The 14,339-nt window shown below is 45.9% G+C and overlaps 1 protein-coding gene across 2 annotated transcripts in view; it reads right to left on the bottom strand.

The window, feature by feature from the left end:
• Nucleotides 1-12,530, bottom strand: part of grk4 (G protein-coupled receptor kinase 4) — a 38,829-nt gene extending 26,299 nt beyond the window's left edge. For both annotated transcript variants that reach the window (XM_041966721.1, XM_041966720.1), the window contains exons 1-2: nt 12,241-12,530; nt 1,002-1,097 (exon numbers count right to left, since the gene is read on the bottom strand). In XM_041966721.1, coding sequence (XP_041822655.1) covers nt 1,002-1,097; nt 12,241-12,292 — 148 coding nt within the window. In that variant the 5' untranslated portion in view covers nt 12,293-12,530. The remainder of the gene's footprint in view (nt 1-1,001; nt 1,098-12,240) is intronic.
• Nucleotides 12,531-14,339: the final 1,809 nt, after the last annotated feature.

Here is a 14,339-nt window from a genome sequence, read left to right as displayed (position 1 = left end):
AGTGCGCACTTCAGGTGGCATTAATGTGCTGTTTTTAGGCAGGTAATCCATCACCGCTGACAACAGACACGTTCAAGTTTATGATAATTGGATCTGTGAGTGATGATTTGTAATATGAAGACAAAACGACAAGGAACAAAATTTACGCTGAGTAGGAGACATCACCGTAGGGAGTGTATGTGCATCTGCATCTCTTTCACTCAGCCTCCCTCCTTTGCTCCTGCTGTTTCTCTCACTCTCTCCTCTCCTTAAGCAATCCTTCTTCCTGCTGTAAAAGCCTCTCTCTCTCTCCATTTCGGTTTTTCACTCGTTCCCTCCATAACTGTCCTGTTCTGCCACTCTCATGTTGCTCTGAAGTGGTGGAAAGAGGGAGGGAGAGAGATACAGATAGTGGGAGGGGGAGGCATGGAGACAGAAAAGAGGGAGGGAGAGCATGTGGGGGAGGGTAGCACTGCAATCTCTGGCAGAGATAGCTGTGACGCACTATTACACACACGCACAAAGGCACCTACACACACACACACTCTCGGAGTGCTGTGGCATTCAGAGGACCAGGGGGTTGGATATGTAGCCCAGGAGTAGAGCACATGTCTGGGCCACAAAGAGAGAATCCTGCCCCTGATTTCAAGTGAAGCCTGGATGTGGAGGACAGGAAGGGAGCAGGAGCCACGACGTTTTGGTTTGATGCGTGAGAAGATAAATAGTCATTGAAACACACACGTAATGTTAAAACAGACTATGAGATTAAGAAACGGCTGTGCAAACGGATTCCCTGAGTCAGAAACACACACACACACACACATAAGCGCACGCACACACACACACACACACACACACACAGTTTCCTGTCCCCTGCCTGTAACTGTGGGTGGAGACGGGTAGAAACAGGAAGGAAGTCCAATCCGAACTTCCTCCTGCAGTCAGACCCACCCCAACGACACAGCATGGCACGTTATCTTTCTGCCTCTTTCTCACACACACACACACTCCCAGTTTCTTACCGATGGTGCGGCGTAGCTCCTCACACTGGCTGATGTGGGGGAGTTTTAGCATCTCTTTCCATTTCTTACTGCGACCATTCCTCTTCCCTCCTCCACCTGAGACACAGAGATTTAAATCAGCCCATCGAACAACACAATCACAGCACTCAGAGTCTTTAACCACATCCAACAACTGGCATTTTCCACACAAGAAGACTTCCAGCTAGAGTGTGTGTGTGTGTGTGTGTGTGTGTGCATTGTGTGCACAAGCATGTTGACCTTGCAGTGACCAGAGGCAGGGACAGCTGGTTCATCTCACCAGTCGCCTCTATGCATCATGACAGAACATGTGGTGAAGAATGTTGACAGCTTCGAGGATTATGGGGCGCGCACACATCATCATGCACGCATGCGCACGCACACACACACACACACACACACACACAGAGTGAAGAAACATTAGCCACACACAACTTAAATCTCATGTTCAGTTATGTCATACACACTCACTCACACACACTTTGGTCAGTCCTCTCAGCAGATCAGATGACCCTGATGTGAGGGGTGAACGACCTCAAGGCACAACAGCCCTCTTCAGAGGATCAGGGTCACTCCATATTTGACTGACATGCTCATTCCAACAGTGTGTGTGTGTGTGTGTGTGTGTGTGTGTGTGTGTGTGTGATAGAGAGAGAGAGTGTGTAGAGAAATGGTCTCATCGGGGGTGAACTGAGGTATTTACTCCCTGAGGACAGACAGAGTACTGATGATGGAGAAGTCAGCATTCAGTTGAGATGCTTCTTTCATTTGCAAACTTGCAGCTTTAAGCGAGTGTGGCAGTCGTTCAAAGAGGCAACTTCTTCTTATCACTGGCTTACATAGAAGTATCAGCGTGCATGTGTGTTTGTGTGAGAGCGCGCCCGTGACTGAAGCTGGTGATCCTCATTTATCTGGTAAAAACACATAGATTATGTTGGCTATAACTTCTAAATAATGAGAATCTGCTTTCGTTGCTTATTGTTGCATCACTGTACAATAACTTTCATTTCTCTGCAGTGTTTATACTCATGGTCAGACAAAAGACAAGTTTAGACATTTCTGGCTAAATAATTCATTAGAAAATCAATATCAACCTGATACTTACATATATAATTATATATATTTCTAATTTATCATTTTACTTTTTTTTTAACTCAATCTGAAACCAACATTTTCTTATCAGATTGCATTTGAATGTAACTGAACTAAGGACATATGTACAATATAAGATGGGGCTGTCTATCATTGTTGTCAATATTAGCTGCTGTTGGATGGTGCCAAGAGCAAAAGCATAATGCCACCAAAAGTGCCGTGTTTGAGAGGTTTTGGCCACAGACCGAGTGGATGACCCAACATCACACTCAGCTATTTTACAGCAAAATTTCTTCCTTGTTGATAAAATCCAACAGTCTGTTATTTCTTAAAGGGGACAGAAAGCCCCCAACGGCATCAATGCAAGACATCTGATGGAGCAACAACTCTCACTACCATGTAACAATATTTCTGAATGTCATGGCGCTATCCCTTTCCATTGCTTTTATCTCAATTGCTGCAGTCATATTCCATCTGATATGATACCTGAGATCTGACACAGAAACATACATACTGCGCTAATAATGCAGCAGTTCAAAAACTGCAACTAATCTTGTGATTCCAATTTGCAATGACAACAATGTCTCATCCACATTCACCCCAGTAAAGTACAGGGCACTCAAAGCCAACTGTTGTCATTTGATCATTGCCAATGTCACACAAGGCATCTCTTGCTCCTGGGCTTTTATCATTAAAATACAAAAATTATTTTTTATTGAGTGGTAAAATTAGTGCAGGAGTCAGGTTAAGAACAGAAAAGCCATGCTGCAGAAACACATATCTGGTGTCAAAGTCAGCAGATTTAATCCTGACTAGTTTTTGAAACACTGAGCAAACAAACTCGGCCGAGCTCCAGCGATCCATGTAGACTGTGACAGTTTGAGGATGACAGAGAGGCAAATCCCCTGCCCTTAAGTTCACAAGACGGCGGCTGGTGACATGCGCCAGCTCAACACTGACACACACGGGCGGTCACTGTGGTCAAACACCTGCAAAACAACACATTACCAACACACACAAGCATAGCGTGTCGATGCTCTCGCCTCTATAAAAACTGGCAAGGCAGATGACTAAAAGCTGTCATCATTTATTTGGACAAGTCATAGGAACGACACATTCAAGAAAGGGACACACATCGTTACGAAGCTTATAGGATCCCTGCTGACTGTTGACAGGCATGTTGACAGACCTGTTGTGGAGCTGCAGGGCGCACACTAGCACACAGACGTAGCCGTACAAGCACATGCGCAAAAATGTGCTCTCTCCGTTGTGGCAAAAGGGAAAAATAAATAAAAAAAGGAAGAGCAGCAAAGATAAATGTGGAGTTAAATGTTGGATGGGCTATCGTACACACTGTCTAATGATAACCAGTTGCACCTGGCTGGTTATTTTGCAGGAGAAATCCTTGCACTCACGCCAGCCAAAAACACAGAGTGATTGATGACTACAGTCAAACAAGCTCAACAAAAACTACCAAACTGTCAGAGATTAACATCTTCCCTGTCAGACGCTGATACCAATAGAGGGAACATAAGTGTTGAGACATGTACTGTCGCACCAATAAAGGTTGAAGGCGAAAACACTTGCATACTGTACAAAAGACATGCGAGAAATGTCACCTAAACTTGGGGAGAGAGAGAAAAGTGAGGAAAATGTCAAAATAGACACAGGATCCTGACAAGAAACGAAAGACAGGGATTTTAATAGCAAGCTATGGAAGAGCGCGCGTGTGTATGCAAGTGCGTGCGCCCGTGTGCACGTGCCTGTCGGAGCTGGCTGGGCCACCCCACCCTGTTTAATGTCACTCTGACGTCAAAGCCATGTGTGCAGGCCCTTAATGCAGACAGGATGGAGCAAGTATTTATTTAACTTTGCTTCTCCCCTCCGAGAGAACGGGGCCCTCCATAAACACCGACTTCAGAGCAGCTTCGCTCATTCATAGCCGAGCTGCAGCCAGCGCTGAGATCATCGCGCAGGATCTCAGGGCAGGCCTGCGCGTGTGTGTGCGGCAGCGACGAGATTCGAAACCCGGAGCACGTCGGGAAAGGCCGTTGTCGGTTCATGAGCCGAAGAGGAGGATGCACGTTCCTTTTTCCTTCAGAGATTTGTAGACAGCGGGGTCATCCTGGTCGCACAGCAGTCTAAGACGTGTAACATGCTACCACGACGGGCCAGCATCATCCCCCTCCGTCTGTTTCCTGCCGCTCTCTGTTCTCTACTATCTAACACAAGCAAAACACCACAAAAAAAAAACGCCTTAAAAAACTGCTACACACTTTGGCCACAGATGAATGGGTGACCAAACATCACACCCATCTCCGTTGGAACAACTCGAGGTCCTCTTGTTCTTTGCTGATAAAATCCAACAGTCTGTTGTTTCTTAAAGGAGACGCACAGTGCCACGCAGCAGCAGTGCAACACATCTGATGAAGCATTAGTCTCTGGAGCAACAATTCAGAAAGTTTCTGGGGTATCACTACCCATCACTTTAATCTGACGAGCAGCACTCTTTACAGTAGGAATCACCAAGAGCAGTGCCATTTACTTTTCGTGTCTGGGGTGTATTTTGGTGCGTTTCCTCCATTTTCAAGTCTGACCGGTTCAACGTATTTAAGAAAGGGGAGTATGGGAAAAGGAAATACACAAAGAGGGAGAGCGAGAGAGAGACAGGGAGTAGACAGAGAGTATTTTCGTGCAGCTTTTGTTTGTATGTCTCTGTGTGTCTGGACTGAGCTACTGTATGAATGCACGTTCTCCTCTGTCTCTTGTCTCTGTCCGCTCTCCTCCCCTGCGATCGGCTGCAGTTCTCACATGCTCTTAATGCGCGTGAAGGCCAAATACAGTGCAACGTCGTCCCAAATATGCCGTTCTCCCCATCCTCCCCGTCCTCCCTTTCATCTCAAGTGGGAGAAGGAGTCAGACTGGAGGTCAAACAGTAGACTGTGGAAGAATCATCTCAGGGCGAGTCGCCCCAACGCCGCTTCAGAGGTCCTGCAGCCTTCACAGAGTCAAAGCTGAGATTCACTTTTCAGAAAGCCAAAAGTTCAAACTGAGTTCATGACTTATTTCACATCCAAACACTTAAAGTGGAAAAAAAGAAATTATGGAAGAAAACTTTTAATTTAATTTAATGTGAAATACCAAACGAACACAAAGTTGAACATTTTCTTAAAATTGTATATTAAAGGCAGCAAAAATTGACAAGCTTAATAAAACAATGCAACCAGGGTGCAAGACAAAGTTCACACTATGTGGTGTATTTAGGTGACTCCCTCACAGAATGCAAGTGTATTTTCAGAAGTGGTTCTGTGAACTACTATGAGACTGCAGCGATCAACTGATTGAGTCCAATTAAAAAGAAAATTAATTCACAAAAAAAATGATAATGAAATAATCGTTCATAGGGCTGCAACCTAAAATTATTTTCATTATAATTAATCTACTGATCATTTTCATGAATCATTTACTTAAGTCTTGGTCTATAAAATGTTAAAAAGTGGTGAATAATCACAAAATCATTATTCCCTAAAGCCCAAGGTGACATCTTAAAATGTCTTGTTCTGTTTGATCAACAGTCCAAAACTCAAAGTTACTCAGTTTACCGAGATTAAAAAGCTGTAACCTCTGACATTTTGAGCATTTTTTTTAGTTGAAAATTCAAAGGTTCCAGCTTCTTAAATGTGAATATTTTCTGGTTTTCATACTCTTGTATGATAATAAAATGAATGTCTTTGGGTTTTGGACTGTTGGAGGGACAAAACAAGACATTTTAAAAAGCCACCATGAGATGTGGCAACTGCAGACATTTTACAGACCCAGCAATTAACTGGTTAATCAAGAAAAGAAACATCATCGCATCCGTAATCAGCGAACAAACAGTCATTCTGTGGAAATTAAAGAACTAGCTGTGATGAAATAAAAACACTTGGAAGGGGAAACAGCATCACTGGCAACTTGCTGCTGTGATTCCCAGCTTTTTCAGATGTTACCGTGAAACACGGAGCCGCGCGGCACTGCTGTCTTCACAACCCGTCTTTATTTTGCATCGCCATATGGGAGAAGCTGCTCAGCCATCTGATGAACACATGTCACATGCTGACACTCAGAATAACAGCCACAAGGCCAGAAAATCCAGCTCGACTGTGACAGCGACAGACCGACCACGGCAGCAAGCAGCCAGTATTTACATCTTCGCACAATGTGCTTCTTACAGTTCGGCCGCACTCGTCCACAGAGGGACCTTTAATCGGTGCAAGGAGGTTTGACTCCTTGAGGTGACTTTAAAAAAGCAGCATGGAGGTCAAAGATCAGGGTCAGTGAAAAGCAAAAGAAAACTAGAGGAGAAAAGGTGAAAAGCCACACATGCTGGTAAGTGACTGCAATACATTTTGGCACCAGCAGCGTTTTCTCTAACTTTCAAAACACAGATAACACTGTTTACCAGGATATTTTTGGCGCTGGTAATCGTGCCCTGAATATTTGGTACCAGCCCATGCCTCGTCGGATCTGACCCCCACCCTGCGGCAGGTTGCGGTGGAGGTTCGGAGCGGACGGCTGCGGCGCCCTCCCAAAAACATGACTTAAATGGTAGGAAATGAGAGGGGGGTCATGTGCAGTTTAGGCCCATTGTAATATGAGCATGCACACGCACATGGGCACAATGAAGCCTGGCCATGATAAATGAATGGCCTGCTGCGTTCCCAGTCGCTCCCCTATACAGTGTGCGATTGGCTGGAGGAGCCCCTGATAAGGAAAACATTAGCTGCGAGTATCTGTGTTGCCTATTCAAAGCAAAGGCCCAGTGTTTGCATAAGGTAATCCGTCTGTATACTCGCACTGAAAGACACACATCAGCTGAGAGAGGGAGGGAAAAAGAGAAACATGTGAATATCAGGCAGCACTGCCCTCCTCTAATCCTCACCTCTCTCACATGTCCCCTTCCCCTTTTTCCTCCTCTCTCTGACTTCAGCCTCTTCCACCCCTCCCCCATATAAACAGTTTTCTTCTCTTGTTATGCCTTCGTTAATTCTTTATGGCCAGACCTCTCTCCCTCGCTCTCTCCATATGGCCCTGAGAGAAGGCGTGGGTCACGTGTAAAAATATGAACAACATTACAACATCACAGTAAATTCCCGGACATGACAACAAACGAGCGAGGTGGCGGAGGGGGACGCTGGGTCTCACACGAGGTCGGACATGCAGTCTTTCACATGAGCAGAAAAGACGCGTGCGCGTGCACACACACGCCGCACATAAACATGTAGCCATTCCAGCAGCGCGCTGGGGTGTTTTGCAAGACCTTTCCTTCCCCTGCCCCATCTCTCTGTGTTCAAGATATTCCATTAAATCCAGCCGAGACGTGCTTGAAAACTGACCCTTGTTTTCACAGCGTCTTGAGGGAGAAGGGGTGGGGGGAGGACGGCAAGGGAACATGGTGAGACTAAACTTGAGCTCAACGCGCAGAGTTCCAGTGTGTAAGAGGACAAACTGCCATGAGCCCTTGGGTGGAGAACACATAGCACATATTACACCTTGAAGATTATCTTTGATAAGACAACACTTTAAAGTCATATTTGAAGGCAGGACTGACATAAAATTGAACCAAGGGCAGACGCCAAAATTGTGACTCTAGGAATGTTTTAAAAAGTCAAACTGATAAAGCGTGAAGGACCTCCGACAGTGAATACACTTACTTCTACTTCTAGACTCTGTCTCTGCCAGACCTCTAAAAACTCTTTTGGAGGAACAAAATCTTTATTTGAACCATAAGAACTTGTAAATACACTCGGCCGTACACATTGTTAAAGTCAGGCTGACAGCTGGGTTCTCACAGGGAGAACGCCCATTTAACATTTAATAAGGCAGCTGGAACAACGTCCCTATGATGTTCACATAGTGCCTCAAAAAGTGCCTCTTCATGCTTAGTCAGCCTGCCAGCAAATTGTGCTAATGAGCATCCCAGTAGCCACCCAGCTAAGCGCCGCAGCTAATGCCATGCAGCAGAACTGCGTATGCAACACACTGCGTCTCGTTCTCCGCACAGCCCATTTGTGGGTGTAATAACTGTAAAATGAGTCCCACATCAAGGGACAGTCACAAAGCAACGTGTTTTATGAGCCTCAGCTGGAGGAAACACCCCAGAGTGATGACAACAAGTGTTAGCCCAGCTATGACCACAAAACTAATAAAGCTACGCTGGCTAACGTCACAGGCAAACCCTCACAAGTGGTCTGAGCGGACCTGCTAGCCTACAATTTGAAGGCTGGCAGAGAGGGGGCAAAGAGCACAGCAGAGGTATATCCACTTACACCTCTAATGTTCAATGGCAAAAAAAAAAAAAGCTTCAAAGCTTCCAACTTGTAAGGTGGAAACGAGTTACGTAAGCAGGACTAAAGTTTCTTCAGGGAGCACTGGACTGTCCACATTCCTTCCTTTTTATGAAGACAGAAGGAATGATGAAAGACAGCAGAAACACATCTAGTGGAATTGGACTCCGGGAAGAGAGGTGAAGAGGGGTGAAACGCTCTTTATGTGCAGCCACTCTTTGCATTTGATAATGAAAACGCGTGTTGACATGTAATATGTGGTGAGACGTTCATGTGCCTGTTGCTTACAAGTTTGCATTGAAGCTTAATGACACTCCTCTCTGTCCTTTGGACACCTCCCCTGCCTCTGAGCACAGACATATTTCTCTATCAAAGCTGAACTGAGTGGGTGCCAGCTCAAAATTTTGATTTCAACCTGCAACACTTATGAGGCAATGAGACACTTTTGTTTAATGCAAATGTTGAAAACTTAAACTTACATCGATACATTACCAGCATTACCATATCAATTCTCCAGGGCTGTTCAGCGGCACAGCTTGCTTTCTAATTGAGACACAACTGCACATTCAGCCACGAGAAACATTAACAGTTTGTATCAACAATTGTTTCCCGTTTTATACAAACCGTCTTTTTGATGTGAAACTGATCAAAAGGACCCTCCAGTTCGGTTATTAAAGAGCCCTGACAAATACATGTAATGGAGGCAGGATATTTTACAGCTGAAGAGTAAACATAATTTTTCTCAACAGACTTCACACCGCCATCTGCTCCGCTGTAATAGGGTGCTGTGCCAACTCAGGTGCTGCAAAGTATTGTAAACAGTGCAGTCTGCGGGGCAAACTACGATAACGCTGTTTCTAAATGATCTCAAGTGCTTTTAACTGCACTATGCACTACGCTTTTCTGTGAATATCAGCCAATATATGCATCAATACATTCTATGATAAATACTGTAGCTGCAGAGACGGGCCCTCTAATGCATCAGTCAAATTCAACAATGTATAGACAAACACTGAATATGGGTACTGCTTACTGTGAAAAGGGTTTAGAGCATCAGCACAATTACTGATGAGATACTCCTGATTTTATTGTGTATGAGAGCACGTGGAATCATGTTGAAAATAACTCTTGGATGCTTGGCTGAGCTTTTACATCCGCATAAACTGTTGGCTGCATCTATGCCAAAAGTTATCCTCTTGGTATTCTCACAAACACCCTCTCTAAAATGTTCTGATACGTCCTCAGGAGAGCTGTGGCAATAAGGTGGATTTCCTTTCCACGCTCTGCACCAAATGCATGAAAAGATTTCACACAGGCCGGGCCGGGGAGTAGCGGGAGCAGTGTCATCTCGACATCACCACTTCCCTTGACGTGTCATTTCAACTGTGGCAGGCTGGACACACCCAATCACACCCTGGCCACCCAGTTTCACATCAACAGGTGTGAAAAAAGTCGAGCAAAAAGGCGAGCGTTAGGAGCATCTTGTGACCACGGTCAAATGCTCTGTAGGCACTAAGAGACAAGTGTCAGATCTTTATTATCAGGAGTGAATTCTGGGATGGAGAGTGCTCTGTATCGACAAACAAACTATGATTGTTTAAGCACGAAATGTAACAGTAAGCTGGGAAACTGCTTGTCATTTCCCGTCTCCACAGCCAGGTCAGAGTTCCACAACAACTGATTTAATGTCTTGCTGAAGGACACATCAGCAGGGCAAACTCTTGCTGACTCAGTGGCTGCAGCCCATGCAGCTGGTCGACTGCCACCCGTCTCCTGCGTGCAGGGGCTTTCACGCCATGTAGCACGCAGGTGACCGGAGGGGGATCCTCGAATAAAAAAGGCTGCTGGCCTCTGATCTGCAGGACTTGTTTTAAAGACGGGGTTCCCCCCGACAGCTGCCAGCGTTGACAACTGTCACTGTGGCATAGTGAAACACTTGACAGCTGCAAACACCCACCTCTGGAAAGGCTAATTAAAATCTAATTAGTCTCCTGTGCACCTTAAAGGGATAAATTGGGAGCCATTAGATGTTTTAATCTGAGCGCTAATTAACACAGTGAATGGTATAGCAGGGAGAAATATAAAAAAAAAAAACACAACACTGACTGTTTACTGACATGTTTGAAACAAGACATGATTGTTTTCTCCAATGATAAATCTATTGATCACATTTTCAATTCATTGTTTAATAGTGCAAAACTTATTTGTTCTCACAACTTATGAGAACAAATAGCTTGTTTGTATTTAAACTTGATGAACGACTCAAATGATTTGTCAAAAATGATAATAAGCTATTTGTTGCTTCATCAACTAACATCTCAGGCCCAGTCCGACCATATCAGCACATTACGGTGAAGTTGGGCCACATCTTGAGACCTACCAGGCTCCCTCCACTCTCTCACACACCCGCACTCGCCACTGAGGGCCTTTTTTGCAGCCTCCGGTGATGACAGACCGCGGACACTGACGGGCACTGAGCCCGTGGATGCGATCAATGTGCAACGACCTCACGGGGTAGCGCTCGCGGTAACGCCGAGCACCATTTAACGGCAGGTAAAGGAGAGCCTGGCGCCTCGGAAGGAGCAGCTGCTGTTCTGAAATGGATTCGCCGCTGCTGTGAATAATCCATTTCACAGCAGTGCTGGCGCTTGGTCTCGGAACTGAGACGCAGTCCGAATATAATGCGACCCATGAGCTGGGGGGGGGGAGGCCTCTGCATGCGCACGCTGAGCCGCGACCCCCGAGCCGCGGACGCACTGCGAGCGGCTCCGCTGTGGAATAAAAGAGATCGACTCGTACAGCAGCCCCGGAGGCCGTACACCCTCTCTGCTGGTGTCAAATCCGATTGGACGAAGCGGGAGGGAAAAAAACACATACAAGTAGAAATCGTTGAGCAGTAATAACACCTTTTTCCCCTCCTCTGGCAGCTGATAGTGTTGTACACCCACCCTGCGCCCACTCACTGGCTACAAAGTAGCCTCTCTGCTCTGCCATCTCCTGGAAAACAGATGGATACTCGCCTCTTCTCCACCTCCAGGTGAGCTGCTGCGGGGATCACCGGCCCACTCAGCAGCGCGCACACCCGGGGCTGCAGCGCCTGGGCCGCCGGGGTACACGCCGGGCCTCCTTCCAGCCTCCCACTGCATCTAAAACCTCCGCTGTAATATCACCCCTTCCTCCCAGCAGCTCAATAAACAGCCGAACGGCACATTTCTGCGTCAAATAACACCACACGTTCACTTCACATTCCTAATTGGGCTTTAAACACACCGAAACCCACAATGACAGGTAAGACGAGGCTGTGCTGAGCCCCACTGCGCAGCTAGATTTTTGCTCCACACTCAACGCCATGTGACGTGAATGCCATTAAATATCCCTCACGTCGCCGTAAACGGTAAATATCCTCAAAAACCAGCGGCGCTCGTGTGAAAAAATCCGCTCGACAGCCGCTAATGCGACGCCGCCGCGCGAGCGCGATGCTGCAAACACTCCCTGCGTTGTTCATCTCCAGCCCGCTGGGCCTGCTGGTAACCTGCCGGCGAGTGTGTGTGTGTGTGAGTGTGTGTGTGTGTGTGTCGTTAGCGTACAAACAGCTGATTTCAACGGAATATGTTTGGAGTTTGCCCGGAGACAAAGCGCTGCGCAGGGATGGGAGACACACACAGAGCGTATAAATCCCAAGGAGGACAGCCGAGAGCTCGAGCTCGTCCACGGCCGTGTCGTAGAGGTGGAGGAGAGAGAAGAAAAAAAAAAACACACACATTTTAATTTATCTCCTTTTTTTACCATTCAGCTGTGCTTACCTTCCCTTGCCTTCAGGAGAACCGTGTTGGCCACGATATTTTCAATCTCCATTGTCAGAATGTGAATCCCGAGCAGTCGCGATACATTTCACTGAGCGGAAAAAGACGGTTTTTCTGATCGAACGTGCCGACGACGGTGAGGCTGCTGCACGCGCACAGGGCGAACGCGGCACTGGCGCATAGTAGGTGTTTAATAGTGGTCGTCGTTCCTCTCCATTGCAAGACGTTTTCTCGAACCCTACCTACGGAGCTGTGTGATTACGACGGAGCTTGTTAGCATTCACAGCCTGCCTCCCTTCCCTCTCTGCCTGCCTTCCTTCCTGCTTCGACTCCCTCCTCCTCCTCCTCATCCTCATCCTCGCCCCTCCTCTACACGACGAACCAGCGAGGAGTGGGAGGGATCATTTTACAACCAGTGCGGCCGCACACGCATCCACGCACAAGCGCGCTCACACACTACACGCATGCAATTTCCCAGGCGTTAGCCTCCTGAAATTATGGATGGTTATGGCATTTATTGTGCGGCACGTTTGGATTAAAAGCCGCTCGTGAGTGCGGCTTTTCTGCAAGTTTCCCCTCAGGCATCATATTCTCCTCAACCACACAAGAGCCTGCTGGAAACATGTAGAAAAGAGAGATGTTTCCTTTAAATAATCATCCTAAAATTTTATTCAAACGTGAATGAACATACGAGTAAACTCTCCTCTCTCCGTGGTTTCCTGCCAGACAGCTGTTTCATGTGCTGCTGGCTAATGTGACTGTTGTGAGAGAACACGACCGCTACTGGCCCCAGAGGCCTGACAGAGACCTCTTACTGTGTGAACAATGGTCTGAGGGTTTTAAGTTGTTACATTATGCCGGATCTAGCCTGGAGAAAAGAGATAACGTACTGTTTTTTCTCCTCCTCAGGGCCTCACTGTGAGCCGGCATCCCTCTGGGCTTTCTAATCTGGCTTTTGGATCAACTGAGCCCACAATGCTTTGACAGGAGCCGTGTGTCTGCAAGAGGACAGGACAGAAGTTGATATGATGTGGAAGTTGTGACTTTAGGTGCATAAATTCGTCCTTGAAAAGATTTAGAGGTTCATAACCATGGTAACTGAGAATACATCATAAACACAGGTTTCACTTCATTTTGCTAATCGGCTCATAAACGCATTAGAGACAGGCCTGAGGATACATGTGGACCGGGGAATTGAGGAACTCTGAGATAAAAGGTCACAAGTTTCTTCTTCACATCCTCATTCATCTTATTAACACAGAATGTGTCGAGTTACAGCATCAGTGTGTTTCCATGTTTTGCCGTCGGCCATGTGATTTTAAAGCTGAAAGAACTAAATCAAATTTAAACAGATGACAAAGAGCTTTTAGTGAACAGGTGTGTGTGTGAGAGAGAGAGTGTGTGTGCTCAGACATGAAATCTATAATTGGTGGTTTGTTGTCACGCCACCCTTCAGGTACCGTCACCATTATTGTTTCCCAGAGAAACAGGGATATCACAGGTTTGGATCCGAGGTAGTATTACATCATACTGGAATACCTGAATTTATTCTGACTTTTCATTTAAGGTATTTTCCACATCAGAGGCACAATGCAACTCAGAAAAGCAGGTGCTATTACTCTGACCATGACTCCTGAGTCAGAATTACATCAGTGGGAATTTCCAAAGAAAGAGACAGTCTGCATATCAACTTGATTGTAATTATTTCACCTCTTTGGTAACACACCACCGTCCCTGGTCCATCAGTACGTGGTTGCTTTGTTGTCATCGTGGCTTTGTTTGTCAAGAACAAAAACTTGACAGCTAGTATCATAGATGGTCCATATCCTGTAGATTCAATGCTGCCACCTAGTGACGAAGATACATAAATACAAAAGGACCTGACGCCTTAATATTCATAAAATCTTTTTGTAAGGTTTTAACGATGGAGGCTTACATATAAGTAGAGAATGTTAAGTATCTCTTTCTTTCTTTTTATACATATATGTGTATGTATGTATATATATGTGTCTGTATAGATACACTTCTATATTTATATGTGTGTATATATGTGTATATAAACACAAATTTGAAGTAGTATACTGAGTTACTTTACTGAG

Source organism: Chelmon rostratus, chromosome 3 (genome assembly GCF_017976325.1).
Source record: "Chelmon rostratus isolate fCheRos1 chromosome 3, fCheRos1.pri, whole genome shotgun sequence".
Taxonomy (NCBI): Eukaryota; Metazoa; Chordata; class Actinopteri; order Chaetodontiformes; family Chaetodontidae; genus Chelmon; species Chelmon rostratus.
This window is presented reverse-complemented; position numbering and strand designations above follow the sequence as displayed.